This window comes from Lithohypha guttulata (assembly GCF_036872675.1).
Source record: "Lithohypha guttulata strain CCFEE 5908 chromosome Unknown scaffold_1, whole genome shotgun sequence".
Taxonomy (NCBI): Eukaryota; Fungi; Ascomycota; class Eurotiomycetes; order Chaetothyriales; family Trichomeriaceae; genus Lithohypha; species Lithohypha guttulata.
Window position 1 is genome coordinate 5,495,877 of NW_027042750.1, and position 13,329 is coordinate 5,509,205.

At 49.7% G+C, this 13,329-nt stretch overlaps 6 protein-coding genes across 6 annotated transcripts; 1 reads left to right on the plus strand and 5 right to left on the minus strand.

Annotated features, from left to right (window-relative positions):
- Positions 1-1,374: 1,374 nt before the first annotated feature.
- LTR64_002016 (uncharacterized protein) lies at positions 1,375-2,403 on the minus strand (the record flags this gene model as incomplete). Its single annotated transcript, XM_064896391.1, has 1 exon — positions 1,375-2,403. The coding sequence occupies one exon, from the start codon at positions 2,401-2,403 to the stop codon at positions 1,375-1,377; it is 1,029 nt and encodes a 342-aa protein (XP_064759078.1).
- A 1,014-nt stretch (positions 2,404-3,417) lies between these two features.
- On the minus strand, positions 3,418-3,897 carry LTR64_002017 (uncharacterized protein; the record flags this gene model as incomplete). Its single annotated transcript, XM_064896392.1, has 1 exon — positions 3,418-3,897. One exon carries the CDS (start codon positions 3,895-3,897, stop codon positions 3,418-3,420), a length of 480 nt encoding a protein of 159 aa, XP_064759079.1.
- A 1,968-nt stretch (positions 3,898-5,865) lies between these two features.
- PFY1 (profilin, required for normal timing of actin polymerization in response to thermal stress) lies at positions 5,866-6,509 on the minus strand (the record flags this gene model as incomplete). Its single annotated transcript, XM_064896393.1, has 4 exons — positions 5,866-6,000; positions 6,127-6,355; positions 6,434-6,449; positions 6,497-6,509. 4 exons carry the CDS (start codon positions 6,507-6,509, stop codon positions 5,866-5,868), a joined length of 393 nt encoding a protein of 130 aa, XP_064759080.1.
- Positions 6,510-7,005: 496 nt separating this feature from the next.
- LTR64_002019 (uncharacterized protein) lies at positions 7,006-8,244 on the minus strand (the record flags this gene model as incomplete). The annotated part of the gene is made up of 1 exon (XM_064896394.1): positions 7,006-8,244. One exon carries the CDS (start codon positions 8,242-8,244, stop codon positions 7,006-7,008), a length of 1,239 nt encoding a protein of 412 aa, XP_064759081.1.
- A 194-nt stretch (positions 8,245-8,438) lies between these two features.
- Positions 8,439-9,428, minus strand: LTR64_002020 (uncharacterized protein; the record flags this gene model as incomplete). The annotated part of the gene is made up of 1 exon (XM_064896395.1): positions 8,439-9,428. The coding sequence occupies one exon, from the start codon at positions 9,426-9,428 to the stop codon at positions 8,439-8,441; it is 990 nt and encodes a 329-aa protein (XP_064759082.1).
- Positions 9,429-9,897: 469 nt separating this feature from the next.
- Positions 9,898-13,173, plus strand: HOS3 (histone deacetylase; the record flags this gene model as incomplete). The annotated part of the gene is made up of 1 exon (XM_064896396.1): positions 9,898-13,173. The coding sequence occupies one exon, from the start codon at positions 9,898-9,900 to the stop codon at positions 13,171-13,173; it is 3,276 nt and encodes a 1,091-aa protein (XP_064759083.1).
- Positions 13,174-13,329: the final 156 nt, after the last annotated feature.

Genomic DNA, 13,329 nt, shown 5'->3' on the forward strand with positions numbered 1-13,329 from the left:
ATATACCATTTCTCCGGACCTGCTGTGTCCATAAACCCGCTGCTGGTGTTTGAGGATCCACTGTCTCTCCGCTGTCTGCCTCTTGTCATGTGTGTGGGTGTTATGTGGCCGGTCGGCGATTTAGCAAGATTGTGCGAAGGGCTCGGGGATGGTGGACGTCTGTAGAAGGTGGTTCCTGGTGAGCCTGATACCATTGTTGTTGTGCCGAAGGGTGAAGTGCCAGTGGCTTTTATTGGTTGTGAATGTGTGGCTTGAGGTTGTTGTGTGGTTCCATCTGTGGTGGTTTTGGATGAGATATTCCGGGTCGTTGAGGAGGCTGCTGCTGTGCTTGTGCTTGTGGAGAATTGAGCGGACGCTGTGAGGGAGGAGGGGGACAGAGCACCAGTGGTCGTGCTTGACTTGGCTTGGAATGGCCCAGGTGTACTTCGCGCTCTGAAGGCGGAGAAGAAGTTTGCGAAGAAGGGTCTCTGCGTGGACATGGTTCAGGTTCAGTGCGCAGTTGTAGACAGAGAAACGTCTGCAATGCTTTTGGTTGCACTCTGCTTGTATTGACCTCGCCGAATAGTGGAAGAGGTCTTCAAATTACCCGGCTTTTGTAACTGCGGATTTAAACCCCCCTGTCCCGTTTCGCTCCGTCTCGACTGTGCAAGCAGTATACTAAGCCCCGTAGTTTCTTTACGTGGTCGTGTCCGCCATTTCCCGTGTCGGTGGTTTTCCTGCAGGATTTCTCTGGGTTCGGTTCCTGGCAAAGTCGGGGTACGCTATCTCGTAGTACCAGCCTAGTGGACGCGACTGGGGTTTTCTGAAACGTGATACTGGTCTCTTCACTGCGTTTCAGTCGAGTCGGCTTAATGAATTCAGCAATGTTGACACGATAGTATTGGTAATATGTACAATTCGAAAGAAAGTCAAGAGGGGGAGCCAAGCGAGGTCAGTAACCTTGGATAGCAGATTGCAAGCGGTATATGTAATGTAGTCTTCACGTGGAAATGCGGGCAGCGACGCTTCAAAGCCAAGGTGAACGAGATGCCAATGCTCTTCGTCTCCTCCACGAACAATGGAAGGAACCGGGCTCTCCAAGAAGGCACAACCGGCGACTTCTCATTGGTAGAGACAAAGCCTTTCGTCATGCGTCAAGCACAGTGCAAGCCCCAATGCATCCGCTTAATGAGTCTGAGTCGTGACTTCCACCCAATCAATGTTGTGATTATTTACGGCCGTCAATGCCACTTCCCCGTCACTCAAAGTGTCCCCAGATGTATGCATATCACACCACTGCAAGTTGAGCGGCCGCTTCTGCTTACTACTGTAGCAAATGTTCACAGATTTTTATGTCTTACAGAAGTACAACTTTCCACTGCCTAAGGTTCAAGTCTAAGATTCCGTGAGTTCTTTTCCCGTTGCAGCAGGACTTCCCTGCCTTGACTGGTTTGGTTCATATCCGTCTTTTGTGTTTGGTGAGTCAAAGTTATACCTCATGAACGATAACATCTCGTCCATACCCCTTCTTGCTTCTGCCTTTTCAAACTCGGACCTCGACGTCGTGAGTACCTCAACGATCTCACTCCACTTCTCCAGCATGTCCATCTTCTTGTCCGTTGCTCCTGTATCGAAACGCCTCTTAAGATTGAACTGCAGGTTCACTTTGTCTTGGTCGAGGATCCTTCCACTCCACAAGAAAGCGATGTATGCAATGACAGCACCCGATACACAAACGTAGAAGATGAAATTGTTCCGAAAATTCACGGTGGGCTCCTCGACCGCCCATATCCATGCGTACAGAAGGTAGAGACCGAAGCCGAGGAAGTACATCGCCACTGATAGATTCAGTAGCAGCTGTGGTGCCTCCATCAGTTTCACTGTGCTCGCAGAACTCTCCAAGAGCAAACCTTTGTATGGCTCAGGATATTCATAATAGTCTTTGGATAGACCTTTGCTCAACCACAGTCGAATGTCCTTATGGTTACTCAGACCCGTAACACTGTTCTGTAGACTCACTGCTGCACAAACGGCTAGAATCCCAAGCGCCATGCTTGCTGTCAACAACGCACTAGCAGACCAGTGAGTTTCTCTCATGCCGTCCAGACCTAACGCCGATTGTCCTATACTGGCAAAGATAGCTGCTGCCACACATATCGCCGAACACCTTGATACGTACGCGTCTTTCCAGGCACAGACTTCTTCTTTCGACCATAGGTTGATGTTGAAGTGCACACGCTGGACCTCTTCCGTATTCAAAAGCCCCAGCCAATACCAGATCTCCCCACGTATACTCCCAAACCGTATCCTTCGATACTCACGCCCTTCAGTAAATTTGCGGCCTAATGCATCGGCGAAGTCGATGATCTTTGCAATGATTGTGATAAGAGTCGCGAAACTCAGGCCGATGGACGGTTTACGCATGCTGATCAGACCAGCTTAAGTACCTGTCTATCTCATATTCAACGTAGTGTCTGCGATTTAGTGCAATAGATACCATCAGAGAGAAGAGGCTCAGCTTCACCTCTAACGTCGCGTAAAGTAAAACTTACGTGAAATGATAGGTTAGCTTTCTGCACAGCATCGATCCGACGCGTGTCGCCGACCATGCACGATTGTGTGGTCAAATTAGACGGCATCGTTCGTGCTAATTACTAGCTACCTCATACTGGCTTGTCGCGTAATTAGGTGATTGTATCGTTTTTTGACTGCTTCAGGCTTCATCGCCTGTCCAAGTCGAGGAGGACACCAGAGATTCAGAGGCCTGTAGCAAAACGAACTAGAGAGAGGAAAACTAGGAACAACTTCTACACGAAATATAGTGGTTATTTGTTGCTGCTTCACCCACGACTGGACAGCCGCAGCTCCGGCAGCTATTTTGCTATAATCTTCACATGTGCCGACCACAATCAAATTTATTCACCTTCATCTATACCTTTTCTTCTTCCTACGACGTTTTGGCATTTCGACTTGTCGTGATTTTCCTTGGAAGCTCTTCTCACGATCGCTGCTACTGTACAACACGTACTTGGAACGTGCATAGTTCGGCATAACCAGCTGGCTGGTGAACGATGCACTATTGTTTGCCCAGCTGCGCAAAATCACCCCGAAATCACAATGTTGGAGTGGTAAATGAACGTGGACGGTCTTATGCGTTGATGGCACACCTTTATTAGCAATACTAATGCTAGAAAAGATTCACAGTACATATAGGATATCTTGTGGCTAATAAAACGTCAAATCTTCACTTCGTAGCAACACATGTCTGTTCTCATGACACTGGTGCCATATTTAGATTCCAATCACATCTTCATTGCTGATCATCCAGAACTCATGTACGGTCTCGGGATCTCAGCGCTCACCACTCTAGAATCGATCATGTCCTACAAAACCAATATTAGTATTCACTCACACATCCACAAATCACCCCCTTCGCGATCAAAACTTACTTCCCAGAGGCTTCGCCCGCCTATTCAAATCCCTCGCCTGCGCCGACTTCATCTTCGCCGCCTTCGCCTCCGCCTCCGCTTCCAGCTCCAACCTCCTCACATGCTCCCTCGCATCCCGCACACTATTCCTCGCCTGCTGCAGCGCGAAATCCGCATCTCGCTCGGCCCGTTCAGCGGCTTGGACACGTTCTCGTGCGGCCATGATGCTGGGGTCTTCGTGAGCTGTACTGCCGCGGGAAAAGAGGCCTCCCATACCACCGCCGGATTTGGAGAGGCGGGAGGAACGGCGGCCGGCTGGGTTGTGTTCAAGGTCGGAGGAGCTGAGGGAGGAGGAGGAGCGGCGACGGTGGAAGAGGCCGCCGCCTGTGCGAGGGGATGAGGTTTGTGTTGTTTGGCGATGGTGAGAGGTGGTGGTTACAGGAGCTGGTTGTGTTGGAGTTGCTTCGTGTTTGCGTCCGAAGAGAGGCATGTTTGCGGCTTGGAGTTTGTGTCCTTAGTTTGAGTTCTGTCGTGGGTTTGAGCGGAATGTTGTGCTTGAAGACGCTGTTCTGACTGATAGTCCTTGCACTTCCTGTCCACAATATGCATACCACTGGTGAGCAAAGCACTTCATATATGCTCGTTCTATCTCGCTCCAGAAATCATGTCTCGGAGAAAACATGACGTAGTGATCGACGTTATAGTGGTTACAGGCGCCACGGAAGCCAAAGACACAAGATGTCATCGACCACGAGTTCCTGCTTTTACATGTTGCACAGACCAATAGTGCTGGTGGCAGGAGATGGCCATAGTGCTTGTGACCGTGTAAGAGCTAGAAGCAAGCTGCATTCGTATAGTAAAGAGGTTGCAAGACACGAAAAGGAGAGAATGAGAAAGTAGAATTGGTGTGGCTGTTCCTCCTTCTTGTGGCGTGTGGAGGCCGGGAGCAAGCATCGGCTTCAACGGTCGATGGAGCATGACTGTATGGAGAGATCGAAACTAGTAGAGACAGGTAGCGGGCGAAAGAAGAATGATAAAACTCACAATTTAATTGAAGCGACCTGCTTCTGCAGCGCAATAGCAATCGATAAACCAGCGAAATGAACACGTTGAATGAACATCCCTGATACCGACCAGTGGCTGCCACTCCTCTCCTATGGTCGCTCTGTTTTCTTATCCAAAATCCAGGACACCAAAAGCATCGCACTTCCCAACAATATCCTCCTTTGTTTCAGTTTCCCCACGTCCCTGTCCGCTATTGCCTCCCTGTGTTCATTGTGGACGGGAAGCTCTGTTTCTTGTCTTTTTTTGCTTGTCGGTATCGCCCTTCACAGGTATAGGAGCAGTACTCGTCACCCGGGACGTTTGTCTTGGTAATCCTAGTAACAGCATCATACCGCGGTTCCCTTGTATGAGCAATCGACTCGACGGTCGTCTTCCTCGTACGAACCGTACTTGGTGTTACATGTCGGGTTCTTGCACAGCAAGATCTTGATGAATATTTGACACATCTTCGTGATAGTGGTTGGTTATTGGTGGTTCTGGTGTACAGTATAGTGAGTCGTGGCCTCGAATCTGCTTGTGCTCCGCTTTGAATTTGTGGTGTTTAGGTTCGACTCTTCGTCAATCGTCTTTGTATATATCTATAGGACATGCGGGACAGCAATCACGTATATGTACTTTGTGTTTGTCACTATGCTAGAATACGTGTGGCCTTTCAGTGTGAAGTAAGTGTAGCTCGTGAAATGATCGTTTGTAGTCATACAGCTGATTGCCTGGTCGTTGAGACACGGTGTTGATCGACGAAAAGCTTACTCGAGTAGCGAGGCCTGCCATAGTGTCCATGAGCACAAGCCTCGTCAAGAAGAAAGCGCATCCGCATGGTAGACATAATGGCAAGGACGTTCCTCGGATGCCCTAACGAACGTTGGCAGGTTACACTTTCTGTCTGCCGCCAGTCCCTGCCCTTAGTTATTGTTGCCAGTAAATGCTACCATTTTGGGGAATGTATATCCTCGTATTGCGCAGGAGCTTTCGGCCAGCCCCTGAATGTTCAACAAACGAGGCGATTCTCTCGCGTGTGGTTCAGCATTCTTTCGTTCGTGTCGTAGCGTGTTAAAGTAAAAAATATTCTGTTCATGTTTAGTATGTACCTGCTGGCAGTTGTATGGACGACACGTTTGCATTCTCGGGCAGGCGAATATGCCATTATCGTTCGGAGGGCGTTTTGAGTCAAGTGTTGCTTCTGAGCTTGCTTCGGTTTGCAAAAGATGCACCTAGAATGACAATAAGTGTAGGCGACTGGCCTGATAAAAGCACATCACATCTTCATTTTTGATATGTACTGCTCTTACTTGTGCAGGAAATAATCGTCACGTAAATCGCCGTCCTGAATGCTATGCTATGCTATGCTGAAAGCTTTTCTCGTTGAAGTTGGTATTATTGATTCAGCTCTTTCCTAGTACCCTACACCAACCAAATAATCGGCGAGCTTCTCGACTGTGTTCGCTGCTGAGCCAGGCTGTACGTGTTCCGGGTAGTGACCGATAAGGATTGCTTGTTTCGTCTTCACAATGACCACACCTTCCTTGCCCTGGAAGCACTGTCAGCAAACCGTGGTTGTTCCATCGAGAAGTCAGCTGGAGGTGTAGGTCAAGACTCCAGAGTTGCCCGCTTTCTCTAGGATCTCTTGGTAGGGCCTCAACAGTGGTTGACGTACCTTCTTTCCGTATATACTCCGATCGTCAGCCTTTATTGTAATGAATTTGTCGCCTGCGATGTAGAACCCAGTGCCCTGAATGTCTTTTACGTCTTTTGTGTCCTTGTATGCTGCAACAATCTTTTGTACTTCTTGTGGTGTGACTTTGTAACCGGAGGAGACAGCCCATACACTGTTGCCTTCGGAGTTGAAAATGGCTCCCTTATCTACAGTGCCCGTACCAACGAGGCTATAGAATTGTTAATGTTCTAGTATCCGGCATGGGCTGCGTTGAGAAACAAGATTCGGAAATGCGAGAGGATCATACCTGCTGTCAACGTACGCTGTACTTTCGTCAGCGTAGATCAACTCAAATGGCAGCTCAACATACCTTGCCACGACATGCTGGCTGGCTGAGATGTATAATGGGTGAAGAGAGAAGTGCGCTACAGGATGCGCCTGGATTCGATGGCCTCGTATCGTCTGGCCGTCAGTAACAAGTTTAGATGCGAAAGACTAGAGACAGTGTGTAGTGTGCTTCTTTTGAGGCCAAAGCTGATAAATTGTGTAGGTTTGGTCAATACAAAGCAATCGACTAGACAATTGTTACTTTTCAAGTGTAGTGGTGGGGGTGCACTTTTTGGCATCCCCAACCCACCAATACCTCAAGCCCTTCGGAACGGGGCCGCCTGTCCGATAGTGCATGGCGATCGTAGTAGCCGCACAAAATCAGTGGAGTCAATTTCTCAGGGGCAATACTCTACAGTCATTTTCGCACCGAACCAATGAGCCTACAATGCGTATGAAGTTGTGGAGTGAAGGATATATATTTGCATTGAAGATGTACATGACAATAACCTAATCATGGTTTCCCGAAGTACCTCGATGCCGATAAGCCGCTCACAGTCTTGATGACGACGGCGACGGGGGTAGTGGCAGTAGAACGTCCAACTTATCGAGCTCGTCCTCGTCATACACAGCTTTTCTGGTACCTTTTATCTTTATTTCTGAAGGTGTGATCTTTGTTCCTTTCCTCTTTGGCTGGAGGTTTGCAAAAGCGGGATGCTCCGCGAGAGGGACAAACAGGGGACTGTCTTTGGGTAATGGCTTACGCTTTGTGCTTGGGTTTTGATTGCTGGATTCCGTTGCCCGTAACAAAGGGGTCGAAATTGAGCGAGGCAGACTCCTCCGTGTTCCTGCTCGGGTTGCAGGCACGGGCTCCTTGGTCTCTACCACGCGATGGGATTGTGAATTATCAACTGCTGCGAGGTCGGACTTAGGAAGTGCAACCGCTGTTCGTGATCGTATCAGCTTTGAGTAATTCTGTCTCAATGGCTTGACACCACGTGTCGTTCTCAAAGGTTCGACCGCTGCCTGCGTTACAGTTTCGGCCTTCTTCGAGTGTTCTGGTAGCACGGAAACACTGGGTGACTGAGGGTATGCAAAGTCTCGGGTCACTGGTGGTGGTGGTGGCGGCGTCTTCGCGACCCTGCTCAAGAAGGATTGAAAGGAAGGTTTATTTGAAAGTGTGAATGGATCCTTCGGTGTCTCAGGGGTGCTAGATTGTGCTCGAGTGTGCACGTTTCCGCGCTTTGTTCTTTTTTCGCTTGTGGCAGGAGTCTTGAACACTGAAGCCATGTTAGGTACTGTAACAGGAGTTTGCAACAACGAAATAGGAGAGCTAACCATATGGCCATCGTGGAATAGTGCTTCGCCTGATTGTCCACTGGTCGACATACTAGTGCTAGGGCTGGCTTTCAGTTCTTCCAGCGGATCGTAATCCAAGTTAAGACTCCAGGACCAATTGTCGATCTCTTCGGTTGTCTGTCGTTTGAGGTCTTCGATAATCTCGCTGACTCGTTCGGCAGCTGTCAGCTGGGAGGAAATTGCAAGCTCGTATGCTGATGGCTCGCGAAGGAAGTCGTCAACGCTGCTCCTTGACGCATTATCGATGATTAGCCCGGAGCGCTTCGCTGCGATCTTATCAGCAGCATCCAGCTTTTTCATTGTCTTGGTTTTTGAGCGAGATAGATGAGTCTTGTAGGAATGGTCGATGGTCGAAGAGGATTGAAATGAGATGATGGAAAGCGCACGTTCAAGGTATGGGTTCATCTGTCGCGTTGAGCTGGCCACCAGCATTTTGTGTCGCGGTCGGCATTGAGGCAGGACACATGGAATCTAAGAATAATCTGCGAGGTAATGAACAATTGGCTTGAAGGTATTTCGGGTGGAAGGGAACAAAGACGGCCATGATGGCGTAGGTCAAGAATTAGAAGTCGTTGTTGATTGTGAACAGACAATGCGCTGCCTGCGAACAGATACCGAGAAGGTGCTTATACCGACCGCCGCGACCGAGTGAAACTATCATCCAGGGCGCGCACGAGCATATAGAATGTCCTCAGAATGGGCACGTTGACATTCTTTTGCTGAGCAAGTCTGACCACGTTGCCGACAATGGCATCGACTTCCATATTGCGGTGGGCTAACGCATCTGCCATCATTGAAGGTTGAACACCTGGTGGAGCTCGGTTGCTCATGCGGTACATGACATTGTCCATGCGCTGCTGATTCAGCTGGGTATAGCCATAAGCATGAGCGACTGATAGGACCTCGGCTATGGTGTCTCTTATGAAATCAGAGGTGCCATCTCCAGAATTCAGGAATTGGGTATCTCTTGATCTTGTCAGAGCACATAGAGGATTGATTGGAGCGTTCAGCATAAGCTTGGCCCACCGCTCACTCTGAACATCGTCGTGGAGTTTGATGGTGGCACCACAGTCTGTCACGAGCTGAACCCAAGATTCCGCAGCTCTTTTATGGGGAGCAGGGGCATTTGCAGGATATGTGCCGACGTGCATGAGCTCGATCTCGGAGTGAGAGAGTACAGCTGGACTGGTCTGGGTGACAGCGAAATAGACAACGGCTGAGAGCAAGGGATTGTCAGGATAGAGACTCGTGTATTCATCTTCGATGCCAATTCCGTTCTGTAGCAGGACAATGGTAGTATCTCTCGAAATGGCTGACTTGATGAGTTCTGGATTTGAAAGACCTGCCCTTAACACTTTGGAGGTGACGACAACATAGTCGAAAGGCACGGAGTTATCCAGTGTCACAGCGTCGTTGACAGTGCGTACGACTGTAGGTTTGAAGGAGAGATTATTGCCCCATATAGTTGAATCCATCGTGAAGCCATTCTGACTGGCAGCATCGTAGTTGGACCTACATACTGTCACAACATTTTGTGAGGGCAAGTTTCGTAGCAGGACGTATGCATAGCCAGCTCCTACTCCACCTGTGCCAAAGATCAAGATTTTGGGCGGCATTGTTGAGATTGAAGGTACATCGACATGTTGGTAAGAACGCAAAGAGACTTGGGTTGTTGGGGAGGGACAATCGAAGACCCATTTTGGAGTCTCGTGGATGAAGCAGCATGAGGACCGAGCATCAGGGTCCAAGAATGCATCCTAGACACAATTACTGGAAAATTTCGAACTTACAGAAATCTTTTGATAGAAAACAGTTTAGTATCGACACAGTAAAGCGAAGCAACTCAGCTCTCGCTTCAAACTGACGCATGGAAAGCGTGAAGCTCCAGGTCGAGCCCGGAAGCTCAAAAGAAAAGCGCTAAGAACCGAATCTCAGTGCTAATTTCAAGTGGCTGCAGGTGCTCGACGCGTCCAAGTTTTAATGACGTGTGGTGAAGCGTGTGTTGTTGTCTCTACCAAGTTGTATTGTATTCTCCTTCACCACGCGACAATAAAGCTAATGACCTTTGAGAGTGCCTCCGACAAGATGGACCACGATCCAGACATAGCGCTCCCGTCTGTTGAGACAAGGGAGCAAACAGGTACCAGTCTGTCCGGTGCCAGTACAATCACATCTCGAAGTGAAAGGTTCCGAGAGGTGAGCAGGAGTGAAAGCCTTCCGCCCAGAGCAGTCGACACGTCGCCCTTACGCACACAGTTCAGAACCCCACGCACCACAAAATCCTCTCCTGCCCGTTCGCCTGTCTCTCGTTCATCCTCCGTCGCGTCTATACGGCATGATCGATCTTCTACTCCCAAACTGGATAAGAAACGATCCGTCCCGAACCTGCCTACACGAAGTTTAACTCCAGCCCACCAACCACAGTTCCGAAGAGCCTCGTCCAATCTCAATCCTGCCACAACTCTACGCCCTAAGGCCATGGAGAAGCCTCCGATGACCCCAGCGTCTGTCGCAAAAGAATACTTTGAAAGAGAACTACAATCACATTCCAGGACAACCTCAGAAGTAGTCGTCTTCACCCACGATGCCTGCTATGGACACCGCTTCTCACGACCCCGCGCCACCAAGAGTATGCTAGGCTCAATCGTCGAACGTCCTGAACGTATTCGAGCCACATTACTTGGAGCCAGTACAGCATACGTCCGACTCGGCGCAAGGCACAAGGACGGAACGAATGTGCCTCACCCCGATCGAGAGCCCGTTGCGCCTCCTTTCACTCTATTCAGAACGCATCGTTCAATTCCACTGAATCACCCTGCCGTGACAGCCGTACATGGTAATAAGTGGATGGAATCCCTTCAACTCATGTGCGACACCGCAGAGGCTAAGCTGGCTATGGGTCAGAAAGAGCTAGCCAGACCAATTGGACACACCAAGGACTCGAAAGGAAACACTTTGCCTCCTCTCCATTCTGGTGATCTGTATCTCGCATCTGAGTCTCTGGCTGCTCTTCAGGGCTGTCTAGGTGGCGTTTGCGATGCAGTCGATACAGTGTTCCAGGAAGATATCCTCGCCAGGAGAGCCTTCGTATGTATACGGCCTCCTGGTCATCACTGCTCAGCTGAAATGCCCTCTGGCTTCTGTTGGTTGAACAATGTCCATGTTGGTGTTGCTTATGCTGCCATGAACCACGGCTTAACTCATGCTGCCATCATCGATTTCGACCTGCATCATGGTGATGGCTCACAAACCATCGCTTGGGACCATAATCGGGACGCTCAAAACATGCTACATCCGAAAAATGCACCCGTTCACAAGAAGACACCTATAGGCTACTATAGTCTACACGACATCAACTCTTATCCTTGCGAGTATGGCGATGAGGACAAGATTCGTAACGCCAGTATATGTCTCCACACCGCTCATGGACAATCTATCTGGAACGTTCACCTGGAGCCTTGGTCGACATTAACCGACTTCTGGTCACTATATGAGTCGAAATACAAAATCCTTCTCGACAAAGCCTCCTCCTTTCTCGAGTATCACTCAAATGTACTCCGTCAAACTGGCGTTGAACCGAAAGCCGCCATCTTCCTTTCTGCCGGCTTCGACGCATCGCAGTGGGAAGGCGAGGGCATGCAGCGCCATGCAGTCAACGTGCCGACTGACTTCTATGCCAAGATTACTGCAGATGTGGTAGAGTTGTCCCAGCGGCCAGATCTGGGTGTTGATGGTCGTGTCATAAGCGTCTTGGAGGGTGGATACAGCGATCGCGCACTGACAAGTGGTGTGTTGAGCCACTTATGCGGCTTGACATCCAAATCCAACCTCAATGTGAGCGTGGTTCGTCACGAGACAAACGAGCTCGAAGCCTTCGCTCATGATCCAGCTTGGTGGCATCCCGACCAGCTCGAAGCGTTAGAGGCCATGGTTGCCGGCAATCTCCCACAACCAACGCAGAAGTCCAAGGATATATCGCCGAGCTCCTATCTATCGCCGACACATGCTTCGACCGCGAGAATGGCAGATACTGCGAAAGAGCGAAGGTCGCTTTCTGCTCAGCTCGAAGCACGACTGGCTTTCGAGAACGCTCCACCAGAACCAGTACCCGAGGTGGACTGGGTGACTGCCGCTTATGAATTGTCACGCTTACTTATTCCTGAAGACCGGCAAACCATGAGTTGCACTCACGATGAGCTTAATGCAGAGAACAGTCGGGCCAGACGAGATAGGCAATCTCTGGCAGGCATTCCGAAAAGTGATCCAGTAGAAGAATACAAGAGGATGCAACTCCGTGATCGAAAACCGAAGCAGGCAATTGATGCTGTACAACCCAGGGCGGCTTCAAGAAGCGCAAGTCGGCGAACCACGATAGCAGGTGCAAATGAGCTTCCGGAACCTTTGCCGCGCGAGCCCCCTAGAACTCGACGCCGTTCAAGTGCGGCCTCGAGTGTTTTGTCTGGTTTCAACCACCTCAAAATTGACGCTAACGTAGAATTCTCAAACGGACAGATACCACCGAAGGCTGGCTCAGCTGCGCCACAACATCCCGGCGCCTCCCTGCCAACAAAACGAACACGAGCTCCAGCTAGGACGTCCAAGCCAGTATCGGCGGCAAATAGTCCTCGAAAACCCAGGGTAGATGTTCCTCCTTCATCCTATGCACGCACTCAAAGCCGTACCATGAACGAATTTCCACCGCCAGCAACGCTGACATCTAGTAACGCTACTTCTGGACAGGATAGCAATATGGACGATTTGACCAATGGCATGAAGAAGATTAGTATCAAGCTCAAAATGCCAACTAAAGAGCAACACGATGCCAATGCGAAATTGTTGGAAGTTTCAGGAGGTACCAGAGGTGCAACGACACGAAAGCCACCTGTGCCTAAAACGTCGCGGGCCACAGTCGCACCTGTTACTTATCCGGGCGCAATGCAGCACAATAATCCTTCTACTCCAGCTGCTTTTGCTGCTACAAATGCTAACGCATACGCCGGTCACGCTTCTCATCCAGCGCCATCCGTTTCCGCCGGCTATATATCAGCACTCCCTGCCACAATGGCTCCTCAATCACTGCAATATGCAAGTCCGCAGTCTGCCAGGACTATGACAACATTAGACTTCTTGACTTCGAATGATTTTCAACCTGGGAGATCTTTTCACCAGGTCAGCGCCGTTCCTGATATGCAGAACGGTCCAAGAGACGGGAGACCATTGCAAGATGCACCAGAAGCCATCTCCTATCCGTCTATTCATATGCAAAGAGCATCGACGTCGCCTCATGGGAGCGACGTAGTGACAGGATCACAGCACGAATCTCACAACAAAACTTTGAACAACTATTATACAGGCCATTGAACACGTGGTACGACACTTGACATTTTGATATTGCTACGAGCTGGTCTGAGTTTGCAAAACTCAGTCATTCATGGGAAGGTGTTGTTTGCTGATTACATTCGGAGCCACAGTCAAAGTGATTTCAGACTTGGTTGAACCTTTTTCGAGATACCCGTT